Source organism: Lagopus muta, chromosome 13 (assembly GCF_023343835.1).
Source record: "Lagopus muta isolate bLagMut1 chromosome 13, bLagMut1 primary, whole genome shotgun sequence".
NCBI classification, from domain to species: Eukaryota; Metazoa; Chordata; class Aves; order Galliformes; family Phasianidae; genus Lagopus; species Lagopus muta.
In genome coordinates, this window is record NC_064445.1 from 10,518,480 (window position 1) to 10,532,999 (window position 14,520).

Genomic DNA, 14,520 nt, shown 5'->3' on the forward strand with positions numbered 1-14,520 from the left:
TCTGCTACCTGCCATCGCAGGAGCCTACAGCAAATCCAACAGGACTACATCCCCTGCAGTACTATGACAACACACCACCCATTCAGCTATGCACCAAAGATGCATATTTGCTGTGTTTTGTGCTGTGAATCAGGAGATAGTTGAGGCTAGAGGGACACCATTACAGTACTGGAATGTCCTGTCATACTTACAGCATATAACCCAGAAACCTCTGACTGTAGGTTCTGAATACTTGAACCTTTAAAGCCTTTGCATATCCAGATACATAAAACAGACTGATTGGAAAATATGTTATCATTTTTTCCCCCATTGAAAGTAGTTGCCAACAAAGCAGAATAATTTCAGATAAATATGAAAAACGCTGATATATTTGAAGAGAATATGTGGTAGTATAACATTCGTAGCAGTAATCTCTCCTTAAAAACTTAAGTTTTAAAACTCAAGACAAGTATTTCAATGGAAAATCCTCTCCAGGTGTATATTATGTTTTCTGCCTGCTATTGCAGATGTACAGTTGGTCCACTGGAAAGCAATCAATGCCCAAAAGATGTGACCGTGTGTCCAGTAGCTGAAGAAGCTGCTGTCTCTCATACCAAGTCTATCCATCTATGCTGCCTTCTTTCACCAACTACATTCAGCACACAGCAGAATCACCTATTTATTAATGTGTGTGAGTTATATTGATTTGGGATTCAGCTAGGCACATTCATACTCCAGTGAAAACAGGATACAAAGCCTGATCAGGACAGATTAATCTACAGAATTCCTCTACTTGGGCCATTTCAGACATTCCTGATAAATGGAATATTTGACATAGTGGAGAGAATGGTGCACCCCCTTGATGGCAGCATAACAGTCTGTAGGATGATCTTTTCTGGACAAGAACACCCTTACACACCTGTAGTGGAATTGTCATGGCTTGAAGCAGTGATTGAGCACCTGGTGGGAAGGCAGGGCCAACCCAGGGTTGCTCAGGTGCATGCAATGTACCTAATGACTAGAAGGTGTGGAGTCAGGATCCACCCCTTCCCAGACCTCTTTTAGGGGTTGGCAGTAGAAGCAAGGGCATCTTACTGAAGCTTCTTGCATACCTGAGGTCTTCTGAAGGTAAGCAGTTTTTTTTCCCCCCCTCACTTATTTCTGTGGCTATTGCATTTGAACTAACTGTCACTTGCTGCAGCTTGGGGTCCTGCTGCTCTGCTGTCATGTTATCCTTTCCCTTGTGTTACAAAACACAAGCCATCTTTTTCCTTGGTTAAAAGGAAGTTTAAGACGCTTGTAGCTCGTAGCTTTCTAGGGACATACATTGCATACCTCTTGAACAGGGGTAACTGATCTTCCTAACAAGGCAATTTGGCTTCTTAGGTTTCAATCAAACTTCAAGAAACTAGGAGGCATCATGTCTGCTATCTCCCTGTAATTTCCAAGTGATCAGCCGATTGCTGGCACTCCTGTCAGGCAGCAGTGTGGTGATAGAAGAGTAGGGAACAGGAGGCAATGAAGTGAAATATCGAGGTTAGCTTTGCCAAGCATCCTGCACCAGCCACTAACCTCTCTGCACTGCGGACTGTTGCCCAGCAAAATGTATCACCAGTCCCACAAATATCACTGCTTTAACACCTTGTATATCCCTGCAAATGGTTCTTTATGGAAGCCTTGCTTCTTATGCTAGCCCTCTACAATAATCCTCTTGTAACTTTTCAACTTGTCACCAGGTTTATAAAACTTTAAAGCTAGTGCTATAACAAACTGAAACAATGTTATTGCAGATGTAGGAGAGCATCTTGGGATGAATAAATTATAGGAGCCACGAAGAAATCATGATGACAGCGGCTCCATGCTCCAAGTTGCTTATGGTGTGCAGATACACAGGGGGAGCAGGTTTAGGAATGCAGAGATCACAGGGCAGGGAAATTGAAGCATTATGAAGGATAACCATCTCTTCTTCTAAACGCATACAATATGTCTGGTTGTTTTACTTAATGAAATCCTTCATGAATGCTTGAAGGGAATCTGAAACTGTCTGGTACTGGAAAAATACATCCCTGAAGATAAGGGAGGCAAGGCTGCAGGTGGAAATAGCAGCTTCCACTCCCACCCTGCAGAAAGTGGGCAGACTGGGCCAGTTCTTCAGCTGTCTGCTGAAGGGCATGCAGGAAAGACTTCCAGCTCCTGAAGCAGTTGATGCTGGATGCCATCAGAGCTGGATCCAACCAAATGACTTCCCCAGCCTGTTTCCTCAGAGGAAACTGGGAACTACCATCCTCTTGTTCTTAGCAGATCCACTGAGCTACAGAGCATCATTATGAAGGTGTTACTCTTTTCAGGCTGCCTTTAAAACCCCGACTTGCAAATTCATACAAGACCTGAGAATTCTCCAACCAGGCCTTTCATCTTCATGGATCATCAATTCCCAGAGGATCTGCCACTCAGGTGTGCCCTCCCCAGTACCTACTTGGCCTGGCCCCTGCCACCTTTTCCCAAGCATTTCAATTGATGTCACTGATCTTGGCGCAGCAAATAATCCTTCTAATCAATGACAAGAACAGAGGCTGCAGCTCAGCATTGCTTAGCAGAGCTAAGAGGAGAACACAGCAATAAAGCATTACTTGAGCAAGTGAGCTTGAAAATACGGCTGGCCACACACAGTTAGCAGCTGTGGTGAATGAGATGTCATTTTTTAAAATAAGGACAATAGTTTTGGTCCCTCATGATTAGGAGATCATTACAAAGCCAGCAGTGCACCTAGGAGCCTCTTTTAACCCAGTGTGACTCCATCTGCACTGTACCATGTCACGGTGTCAGGGCATGGCCCTCAAGAAGATAAGATGCTTTGCCTTTGTACAACAAGGAACCAGGAGATACTGAGCTTGTACAGGCTACTGCAGTGTGTTCTGTGGTGTCTGGGAACTTCCAGGGTAATGACACAGTTGTGTTGTCTTTGTGTAGCCCTGTAGACTCCAGGATTGAAATGTCATCACATAATCATTTCGGCAATACCATTCCCATGGGAGCGGAGGCAAAGAGTGTCACTTAGATTGTGGATGGAGCTGCATTCTTCTAAAGCACCACATCCAGCCAAAGTCCTGTGGAAAACAACTTCTTGAATCACGCTATGGCCAGGCACTGGCAGCACTTGTTCCCTACCATTGTGCAGCCAGTAAATGCCAGAAGTCCCAGGGATAGGCACATGGGAGAGCTGGGGGTTCTCCTCAGCCTGCCCAACCCATTGTTCCAGAAAGGATGTCTGAGGATTAATTAATTATCCTACAAGGGGCAGTAAGTAATAACACTCCTTGTGGAACAATAGAAGCTATTTGGTTGCCATGACAACTTGGCTCCACTTGTGTGCCTTTAATTTATTCATTGCACAGTCCCTTCCCCAATCACACACAATGCCAAAAAATGCCTTGTTTTTCTTGCCAGTCACCATGTCCAGAGCAGGGGTAGGACATGGCCCTTTCCTCGGGGCATCTGTCACCCAGAATGATGCACGTAAATCTCTTCTGCCTGGAAAACTGCATCCCATGAGATTCTGCTCCCTGTAGGTTTGATTTTGATTCTCATCATTTAACCCCTTTCAAAGCCTCCTCGCTACATTTCTTATAGGTCTTGATCTTGAGTGGGTTCTCCTGCAAACACAGGCAGGAAGAATGACCAGGATTTTGTGTGCTTGTCAACCTCTATGGAGAACCAGGAGATAATCAGAAGCATGGAAGCGACATGCCATGGCAGCATCAACAGATGTGTGGTATAAGCAGTATGTAGTGCTCACTCTGGTTGCAGCCATACCGTGATTACAGAAACACTCAGTGTCCATCAGCAGTTCTGCCCACGTTCTGTAAGACCCAGAGTGATGTGCAGATGAAGGTCAGTGCAGGTTCAACCTGCTCTCCCCTACACTCCACAGAGGTTTCTCTACAATCTTAATCATACACTTTTGCCCCAGCAGTCCTTCTGCAGAGGAAATATGGTGTTCACTGGAAAGGGGAGAGCGTTGCTCTCACAAGGAAAGGGTTCAAAGTATTGCTAAGAGAATGGCTGCTAGCACAGTATACAGCATGCCTGACTACAGCAGGTGTGTGGCAAAAGACTTGAGAAGACCTTACAGCCCATGGACACGCCTCCAGCAGGAGCTTCATCTAGATCTTGAAGCATTTAGCTCTCTTCTGATATCTATACGGGAAAATCAGGGTAATTGTAGCACTTAAGCTGAGAATAAATCCTTCACTTCCTGTAATTACATTTGTGCAATCTGGGGTCTAATACAACATTTCCAGACCCCAAATTTTTCATTCTGACTTTAGCAAGGAAGGTGACAGCTGCCATGTAGGAAAATTCAGGTCCAACTTGAGACTGGGGGAGGAGGTGACTTAATGTTGAGCTTTGTCCTGACAGGCAGGACAGATGGAACTGGGTTAAGCCATCTGCCTTTTTGAAGTTGAGCTTAACCTCGAGCACAGTTACCCAGTGCAGTAGGGACTGAGAGTGTTACCTGAATTTTTGTATGTACATGCTGCTCAGTGTCACTATTAACACTGAGGTGTAACATGCCATACAGAGAATGATAGTAAAGGTTGGGCTAGAGAAAACAGGGCAGGGGAGTCCGGAATCAGATAAATAGAACAGGAGCATTGGGAGATCAAGATTTTAACAGTCTCGAACAGTAAGAGCTCTAAGCTGGCCTAGGATACCCTGCATGGGTCAGGAATGAGGAATAGGACAGCTGCTGCCGAATGGTCCCCATGCATCCTCATGGCATGCAGAGGGACCTGGAGGAAAAGCCTCTGGGCAGGAGGGAGGAAGGTAGGTCTAAGTGACAGATCAGTGCAATGCAATGGGGTGAAATCTGTTATCTGAGCAGAGAACAGTGGTAGGAAAAGTTCCAGCCTATAAATGCCACCCCAAGCAAGCAGATTGCCCTAAGATGCCTCCCTTCCCAGTAGAGCTCTCTAAAGAAATGCCAAATCACTACCAGCAAGCATACAAAGCCACTGCCCGTTTTCCATCTTTGCAGTCACAGGCTGACTGTAAAGCTACTCTTGCTTTTGTGCCACCAGAAAAATACAAGCATCTTCTTTGAAGAAGTAAGCATTAATGGCTAGAGGAAACAACTGGCACAAAATGAAAAGAGATGAGAGTCCACTCTGGATAAGTTGTAACTAGTTCCAGAGATGCCAGCCAAGTTTCTTCATATTGACAGATGACACTCAGGATGCTTCTCTGAGCTAGTGAATGCTAACCTTTCCAGGACTTGTTTCATCAGGAAGAAAACTACAGTCCTTCAATCACATCACAAATACTACCAGCAGATACAGGCGTGTACCAGAGGTCCATCACACCAGCCTTGCTTTGTGAGGGCTTAATTTCAGAATTGTTTTGGTCTGGAGCTGGGCTGTGGGGCCAGTAGTGACACAGGCCAATTAGTGGGTGGAAAGAGCAAGGCTCAGACAGAAACCAGAAAAAAAAATTTGGAGACCTCATTTAGTACAGCCCGGTGATGTGCTGAACTTTCTTTTTTTATCACGCTGCACACAAAGAAATCATGCTTGAATTTGTTATGCTTTAGTGATGAAGAGCTGTCTTAAGCCATAGTACAATATCTCTCGTAATCCTATGTCCAATGAGAAAAAAAACACATTTTGTATCAGAAATTACAACTTTTCTCTAACAACTTCCTAACAGTTGCAGGGAAGATCTGCAGGAGGAGCTTAAGGAAGCAAAGTCGCCTGGCCTTCTTTTCGTCAGGGCACCCTGGCAGCTCAGGTGACTCCAAGGAGAGATTGTCTTGGATGTGCATCTCAACCAGGAAAAGGTAAAACATTTTATTAGCCTTTTGTTCTGTTTGTTTTCATCGCAAACTCACCATGTTGACTTCAGAGATCTGGTCAATGCTGGAGATATGGATGCTCATTCCCACTGTGACAGGGTTACCTGAAAGACAAACATACTAGGTTAGGACCATATCCAGGCTCTCTCCTCCTGCCTGCTATTACAGCACTGAGTAGAAATGCATGGATGTGACTTGGAGCAGCCTCACGTTCTGCAAGTACCCAGAATTTCAAAGTCACATGTGCTCAGATTATTAGAGAAGAATAGATTTGTCTGACTCTCAGCTTGATTCTTTAATTCTTGGAAGTTAATCACTCCCCCTAGTTATACAATTATCTCTAGTTATTCTAAATAACACCTTCAGAGACATCAGCAGGCTCTCAGAGGTCTTGCAAAAGGTGTTGCTGATTGACTATACACAGAACAGAGCACCAAATCCATGCAGCACATAGGCAGGAAAGATACTCAAGCTCACTTCTCCATCCTCCTGCCAGCGCTGCCATACCAAACAAAGCCCAGATGAGTTTTAATACCCAAGACACCAGACAAGTAATGGAAACAGATCCATTAAGTTAGAAACTAGCATTTCTACTGTGGCTTTTCAGGGAAGCGAAGAGTAGCGCTGGGATTAGAGAACAAATTCCCCATTTTACCATTGGCATAAGGGTACACCATCCCTCACTTAAGCTGTGTAAAATGATTTGCAGAGAGATACGCATCCACTGCTGAAACTAGCACAAGCTCTACCTACAGCAGCTAGGGATAAGATTTCTGAGAGCCACCAGTCCCCTGTCATCCCCACTGCTCCACAGTCAAACTCAATTCCACTGCAGTCAACAGTCCTCTTCTTACATGTGCCAGGTAGAAAATGCTTCCTTGCAGTGTAGTATAAGTGAGGGAAAGGCAAGCAGCTCTGCCACTCAAGGTATTAACTCTTCCATGGACTCATTAGTAGATCTAAGTGCTGGAATATTTACAGATAATCATGAAATGGCTTAGAAAGTAATTAGGAGATTGGGGTAGAGGGGAGAACCACGCAACTGGAAATGAAGTGATTTTTTAATTATATGTTTCCAGAAGTAGGAAAGTAGTGTCATTAGGGCTGCCTTGTGATTGGGTGTACTGTTAACCAAGACCCTCTGCTGCAAATTAAGCAGCGTTATCTTTTAATGGAATATGAACAACACTGAAAACATCAGAATCAACAACTGTAATTAGACCCTGCTAGGCAAATCCCCTGAAAGAGGCAGTGCTCTTCTGCAGCACTCCTGGCTCACTGTCAGTAGTGCCAGGGACAGGGTGCTCAGGGAACCTTGCAGAGCCTCCAGAAATCCCCATGCAGGCTCCCAGCCACATCCTTGTGTTGCTCTGCTCATCTATTACAAAGGAACCAGGTGGGAAAATAACCACAAGTTACTCTGTGACAGCCAACCTTCTCACATCCTGTGCTGTGCCAGAGGCTGACAGCAGCACCAGTAAAGCACTTCAGGAAGTCTCACTTCAAGTAGTTTGTCTTTTTTTCTGCACTCAGGACCTTGTAGTGATAGCAGCTATGGCAAGAAGTATCACTGCCCTGAAGACCTTACTGACAAATTGGCTGCAAGAGGAAAGATGGGGCTGTGTCAGGGCTGCAGCAGAGCTGGGGAGAAGCCAGCTCCTGACTTCTGAGCCCCATTGCATGCCAGTGTTGTTTCCTCCAAGAGATGCCCTGCTGTCTTCTTTGCTTCCAGTTTGTCAATACTGGTGAATGTGGTACTGTGGTCAGGTGTCCTTTCCTTTCTTGGTGAGAGGAAAAAAAAAAACTTTTCATCACCCCTGCCATGCAAGAGACCCACTGAAACAACCGGCCTGAGTGGCAATAGGAAGCACTGACAGCGGTGATATGCAAATATTTGTCAAATGCAGAGACTATCCAATCTAATCTATCTGTCTAGACATTTGTGCTGTGTTCATCACCATGGTATCTGAGTGCCTGGGGTCATGCAGTGACTCAGTGTCAGAACTGTGGATAAGATCCAGACCTTCCAACTCCCAGCTCCAAGACAAGTGCTGGAGCGGAGATCATCGTGCTGCTCCCCATCAGTCTGTGCTCACCCGCACCCAGCACTTGTGCCCAGTCAGCAATGTTCCCAATGGCCACTCTGGGCACTGCCAAGACCTCTATACCCCATCCATCACAGCAAGTGGGAAGCTTCATGAGCTACTTCCATCCCCTGGGATATGGATTTGTCAACTCACTCCAGAGATGAAGGTATGCAAAGATCTGTATTGGATCTACCCTTGGCTTGATTGCCAGGAAGCCATTTTACCTTCACTCTTACTTGAAGACTGCCCTTCCACCTCTTCAGGACAGCACATGTGCATACACAGCCAGCAGAAAATACTCGCTCTACCTCTTACCACAGCCCAGAGAGAAACTAGATCGGCTGCTGTCCAACATTCAGGCTGTAAGTAGTACACAGAATAAACAAAGGACATCAATTCTGCCAATGTTAATAGCTTCAGGCAAGAGGGATACAAAAAGTAGGGTATTTAAAATACAGAATAACGTCATCTGAATTTGTTCAAAAGGCAGAGCTCTGCATCTGCAGATCTGAAAAATGCAAAAGAAAACCTGATATTAAAGATTTATGCTTTTATCTGCAAACTAGACCTTTAGCCCTTAGAGAAAATGCTTATGCCTTGGAAAGGTTTGTAGGCAAGTTCACAAGTGAGGGACAGTGAGAAACTGCCTCTTCCACCAGTGAACAGCACTGCCATGCATCTCCATTTCTCACCACCACTGGAGAAGTCACCAACATTTTATCCTCAAAGCAGTTTGACGTCTGTGAAAAATGTTCTCAGGGGAAGTTGGAAGGAAAGCAGACAAAAGAGTTATAATAAAATCAGTCCTTTTTCTGCAAGTGATACTTGTCAAATACAAAAACAGCCAAGGTAGAGAACAAGTTGTGCTAATCTGCAATATTTTTCCAGCAACCAGTTATTACTTTCACATTTTATTTTATAATGTTTTAAAGCCCCAGAACCCAGCATCGTGTTGCTACAGAAGCAATCCCTATGGCACAACTGCAGAGGAAAGATCATGTTCCCAAGCCTGTCTGCTTTCACTGCAGCCAGGGGTGATGGCAGCCTGGATCAAGGCATTTCTTCCAGTTTTCAGCCTTGTAGTTCAGCTGCAGGAGGAAGCAAAATCTGTAGCACAAAATTCAGTGTATGTAATGTGCCTCCAAACACAATATGGTGACTTGGGCAGCTGGACTGTGCCGTGGTTCACATCGCCCTTTCTTCACTCCTAGCCCAGAAAGTTAAACTAGGGCAAGTTTGGATTTCTCTGCCATTAGATTTCCAACTACAATATAGAAACAGTCAAAGACTCAAGAACAGTGAGCAGTCAAATGGAACTTATTATCTACTAAAGCCACATCACTTTTATAAACTACAGCCAGTGCTTTGAGGAGCCTGGTTCTTGCATCTCTGAGTATGTGAACCTGGCATTGCTGGCACAGCAAAGGCTTGCAGTTGCTAAGGGACAGGCTTCAGCCTCAAGTCTACGCTCCAGCCCAAACTACAGGAACAAAGGGTTGACAAGGATCTTGGGAGGTGGCACAGCCCACATCCTTCACAGAAGCAGACTCAAACCTTCTTTAGTGGAGGCTTTCTTTAAAACCACCAGTATCAGAAATTCTCTTGCACCCCTGAACAATCTCTTGCATTTGACTGCAATGAGAAAGCTTTACTTGAATATCCAAATTAAACCTTCTCTGCAGTACAAGCGTAGTTGATTGTCTCATCATCTCCCACCCTCCCCCTCCCCCCCAGTGATAGTGAAAGAATAAATCAATCATCCTTCTTTGACAACAGCTTTCATGTACTGAGAAACCATGACATCCTTCTCCCTCCCCCACTAATACTGTCTTCCCTAGATTAAATGCACCTGAATTCTCCAACCTCTCCTTGGAGGTCATGTTTTCTAAAGCTCTAACAATTAGTGCTGTTCTCCTCTGGCCTTTTCCCAATTTGTCTACATCTCTATTTTAAAGGATGGTAGCCAGACCCTGAAGTAAAGATGGCATGTCATCAGCACAGAGGGGGAAAAAAACAACCTCCAATGTATAGCATTCTCCTAAATCACTTTGGGTATACTGCTGTCCAGAAACCACTCCAAACCCACTGCTCCCATCCTGAGACCTGCTTGCTTTGAGTAGGAGTTCAGAGATATCAATGGAGCAGCCCTGTTCTTAACATTCAAGTGCATCACATGTAGAAGAGAGGGAATGTAGCACTGTCTTTTGGCCAAGAGTGAGGCTCATCCAATCTGATATATGCATGAGTCCCAGTGTTGCCTGCTTGCACCCTGCCTGTGGCATTATCAGTCTCCAAGATTGCCTGGGAAGATCATGGAGCAGATCCTCCTAGAAGCTATTTTAAGGCACGTATGAGACAAAGAGGTGATTCAAGACAGCATGGCTTCACCAAGAGCAGATCTTGCCTGACCAATCTGGTGGCCTTCTACAATAGTGATGGCTTCAGTGGATGGGGGAAGGGCGATGGAGGTCATCTACCTGGACTTCTGCAAAGCCTTTGACGTGGTTCCTCACCACATCCTTCTCTCTAAATTGGAAAGGTGTGGATTGGAGGGATGGACTGTTCGATGGATCAGAAATCAGTTGTCTGAACGCAACCAAAGGGTTGTGGTCAATGGTTCTGTGTCATGGTGGAGGTCGGTCACAAGCGGTGTCCCTCAGGATGATGCCCTTCATCAGCGACAGACAGTGGCATCGAGTGCACCCTCAACAAGTTTACGGATGACACCAAGCTGAGTGGTGCAGTCGATACATTGTAAGGAAGGAAAACCATCCAGAGGGACCTGGACAGCCTGGAGAAGTGGGCCCATGAAAACCTAATGAGGTTCAATAAGGCCAAGTGCACGGTGCTGCATTTGGGTTGGGGCAATCCCAGGCATTTATACAAACAGGAAAGATCTTCTTCAGAGCAGCCCTGTGGAGAAGGACTTGGGAGTCATGGTGGAAGAGAAGCTGGACATGAGTGAGCAGTTGCACTTGCAGCCCGGAAGGCCAACTGTGTTCTGGGCTGCACTAAAAAAAGGGTGGCCAGTAGGGAGAGGGAGGCAATTGTGCCCCTCCACTCAACTCTTGACTCAGTACTGCATCCAGACCTGAGGCCACCAGTATGGGAAGGACATGGAGCTCTTGGAGCAGGTCCAGAGGAGGGCTAGTAAGATGATCAGAGGGCTGGAGCATCTCTCCTGTGAAGAAAGGTTGAGGGAACTGGGCTTGTTTAGCTTGGAGAGGGCTCCGGGGAGACTTTCCAGTACTTGAAGGGAGCACATTCACGGGAGGGGGAATGGCTGCTTATGAGGGTGGATAGGGATAGGACAAGGGGGAATGGTTTTAAAGTGAGACAGAGGAGGTTTAGGTTAGATATTAGGAGGAAGTTTTTCACACAGAGGGTGGTGACACACTGGAACATGTTGCCCGAGGAGGTTGTGGATGCCCCATCCCTGGAGGTATTCAAGGCCAGGCTGGATGTGGCTCTGGGCAGCCTGGTCTAGTATTTGGCATCCCTGCGCATAGCAGGGTGGTTGTAACTAGATGATCATTGTGGTCCCTTTCAAGCTAGGCTATTCTATGGTTCTATGATTCCTGCAGTAGCATTAGAACTCCTTTAAAGTCTTCTGCTGAGTGAAAGCCAGAGAAAATGAATTTTCAGACACCAAATCTGTACAAAGAACAGGTCTGTGCCTCACCCTACAATGAGGCATAATGCTCTGTGCATGCCATTCCATGCCAGAGAAACCAGAGGACAGCAGTGGAACTAGAGCCCAGAAGCAGCAAGTCCCAGACAAGGTTGCCCTGTGTTGGCTGGCAGAAGTGTTTCTGCAAAACAGGCAGACACAGAGAGGGCAAGGTTTCTTGTTAGATGCCACTATGGGACTGCAGTGCTTTACTTGCATTTTCAACGATTCCTCTGCTCCCACCTTCCTCCCGTCTTCCACCTCCAATTAGAGTATTCTCAGGCTTGCCAAAGGCAAGACCAGCACACAGATAAATTTCACTCCCAGGACTTTTTCCTTCAATATGACTCCCGCTTTGCTGAATGCAGAACTGTTCAGTGCCTACTTGCTCTTTCTGCAGGAAAAGGCTTGTCCAAGCCACTGCCCCTGCTTTGTTCTCAGCACTGGACCTCAGGGCAGCCTGGCTTTATGTTTACAACTTAAAACCGTGGCCTACGTCACTGCTGTGTGCAGTGAGGAGCTGGTTATACAAGGCTGACAGACACTGTTAGTTAGATGGAGAGAGCTACCAGGTAATCAGTGGCACAGAATGGACCAGGGCTTGCTGCCTGGATCCAGACGTGCAGGCTGCCAAGAAATCCCATTCTGTCCTATCCAGAACAGCTTTCAGCCCAAATACTATTCCACAGTTTCTTTTACATCTTCCCAGAAGATAATTTAGAGTCCCATGTAGTGCCTGAACACTCAGTTTCACCGCAGGGGAGTCGCCCATAGTTACCACCAGCACCAGGGGAATAAAAGTGTTCCTGTTTTTTCCCTCCACAACATTGGAGGACTGTAGGAGGAGTTTACAAATTGTTATTTGCATAATGGCTGTGCTGTTGAATCTCAAGGCTGTGCTATAGCAGTTAGTGGAAGAATGTCTAGAAGATCATAGAATCATCGGAAAGGACCCTTAAAGATCATCCAGTCCAACTCCTGCACAATAAGCAGGGACACCTACAGTTCCATCAGGTGCTCAGAGTCCCATACAGCCTGATCTTGAGTGTCTGTAGGTATGGAGAACCACCACCTCTCTGGGCAACCTGTGCCAGTGCCTCACCACCCTTATTGTAAAAAACTCCTTCCTTATATCCAGTCTAAATCTTCCCTCTTTTAGTTTGAAACCATTTCTCCTTGTCCTATCAGACAAGGGGATGCCATCCCAGCATGCAATACATCAAACCATGAAGAAGATTCCCATAATTTTCCCATTCTTTTCCTTTTAGCTTAGGTACAAATGCAGTATGCACCCCCCCCATATGAGGACAAGCTAAGAGAGCTGGGACTCTTCAGCCTAGGCAAGAGAAGGCTTCAGGAAGACTCTAGCAGCCTTATAGTACCTGAAGGGGCCTACAGGAAAGCTGAGGAGGGACTTTTTATATGGGCAGGTAGCGACTGGACAAGGAAAAATGGCTTTAAACTGGAGAAGGGTAGATCTAAATGAGATACTAGGAAGAAATTCTTTACTGTGAGGGTGGCGAGACACTGGAACATGTTGCCCAGAGAGGCTGTGGATGGCCCCCTTCCTGGAAGCATTCAAGGCCAGGCTGGATAGAGCTTTGAGCAACCTGGTCTAGAGGGAGGTGTCCCTGCCTATAGTTGGGAATTGGAACTAGATGATCTTAAAGGTCCCTTCCAACCCAAACCATTCTATGATTCAGTACACATTAATCCTGCTGGATGAGCAAGGAAAGTTGACCGCATATCATGAAAGCATGAACGTTTTGGGAGCAGCTTTCATCCAGCATCTCTGATTTGTGGTGACATCTGGAAGTGCCAAGATCAGCAGGGTCTCTTAAGTACTTACTTCAACTTTTCAAAAAGATTGAGGTTTAAATACTAACTAAACATCCTCCAAACATTTTTCTTTTTTTAATTCTTATTTCTATGACTCACTGTTGACCTCTCCCCCATCCACATCTGATAGCTGTACAGTGAACTTGCCAGGATCAGCACAACAGCCATCATTGCTATGAGCTATCACGCATCCAGAGGCTGATATCAAAACTACCCTGCTGCTCCTTGCAGGTCACTCCTTGATATCCATTGGATGTACAGGAGAAAATTGTACCATGACAATAGCCTTTTAGCCAGCTTTGTGGTTTACAAGAGAGATGGTCTCATGGCAGGTTAACAGCTACAACATCTGCTGCACTGTGGAGAAACAGAGAGACAGAGGGACTTGTGCTCAGGAATCTTCTTGCTTCACATGAATAAAGAGTGGTAGTCTAGAGCTGGAAGTCAGAGCCCTGGTGTCCAAAATATACAGATCTATCCATGCCTGCTGCTTCCCCATGGATTTAATCTTCTGCAAGGTGGGAGGGATAGCCACCACCACTGACTCATGGAGTTTGCAGCCACTCTCCAGGTAGGCCTGGCAGAAAACAGTTTCCTCTGCCTGACAGCCTTGCTGCATTTTGTCTGCTTCTTTAGGGACGTGGCTTGGCACATCTTGAGCTTTCACACAGAACAAGATTGTGCCTAGCCTTCCTAGGCTTCCATCCATCCAAATCAGATCAGGCACAGCAGAACCCTGTATGAGGAGGCTAATGGGGATTTCCAGCCCACACTACTCTGCTCCAACAGAGTAAGTAAACTACATATTTTCCTAAGTCATACGTCCTCCTGACACTAGCAGCCCATGAGCCAGGAGGGCTGGGCTAGTTTGTTTCCTGAACAGGTATTTGGCATATCCAAATACTGAAAAACTCAAAGGCTTAGGTAAGAGACAGGTTTACCTCCAAGTAAGCACTGAAGCTGATCTTTCAGCAAAGGGCCAAGAGATGCACCACTTGCAAAGTACGCATATCTGACCACTCAGGTACTACCCCATGATGCTGTCTGCAGACATACCCTATCAGTTAACCTTGATAATAGCTGCCACATTTCTA

The 14,520-nt window shown here is 45.8% G+C and overlaps 1 protein-coding gene and 1 long non-coding RNA gene across 3 annotated transcripts in view; one reads left to right on the forward strand and one right to left on the reverse strand.

Moving 5' to 3' along the window:
- Positions 1-14,520, reverse strand: part of LOC125699590 (gamma-aminobutyric acid receptor subunit beta-4) — a 66,422-nt gene that overhangs the window by 33,230 nt on the left and 18,672 nt on the right. For both annotated transcript variants that reach the window (XM_048959283.1, XM_048959281.1), the window contains exon 3: positions 5,867-5,934. In XM_048959283.1, the coding sequence (XP_048815240.1) occupies positions 5,867-5,934 (68 nt within the window). The remainder of the gene's footprint in view (positions 1-5,866; positions 5,935-14,520) is intronic.
- Positions 1,049-9,871, forward strand: LOC125699593 (uncharacterized). Its single transcript, XR_007379628.1, has 3 exons — positions 1,049-1,107; positions 5,686-5,815; positions 7,364-9,871. It is a non-coding gene; the product is annotated as an uncharacterized LOC125699593 (long non-coding RNA).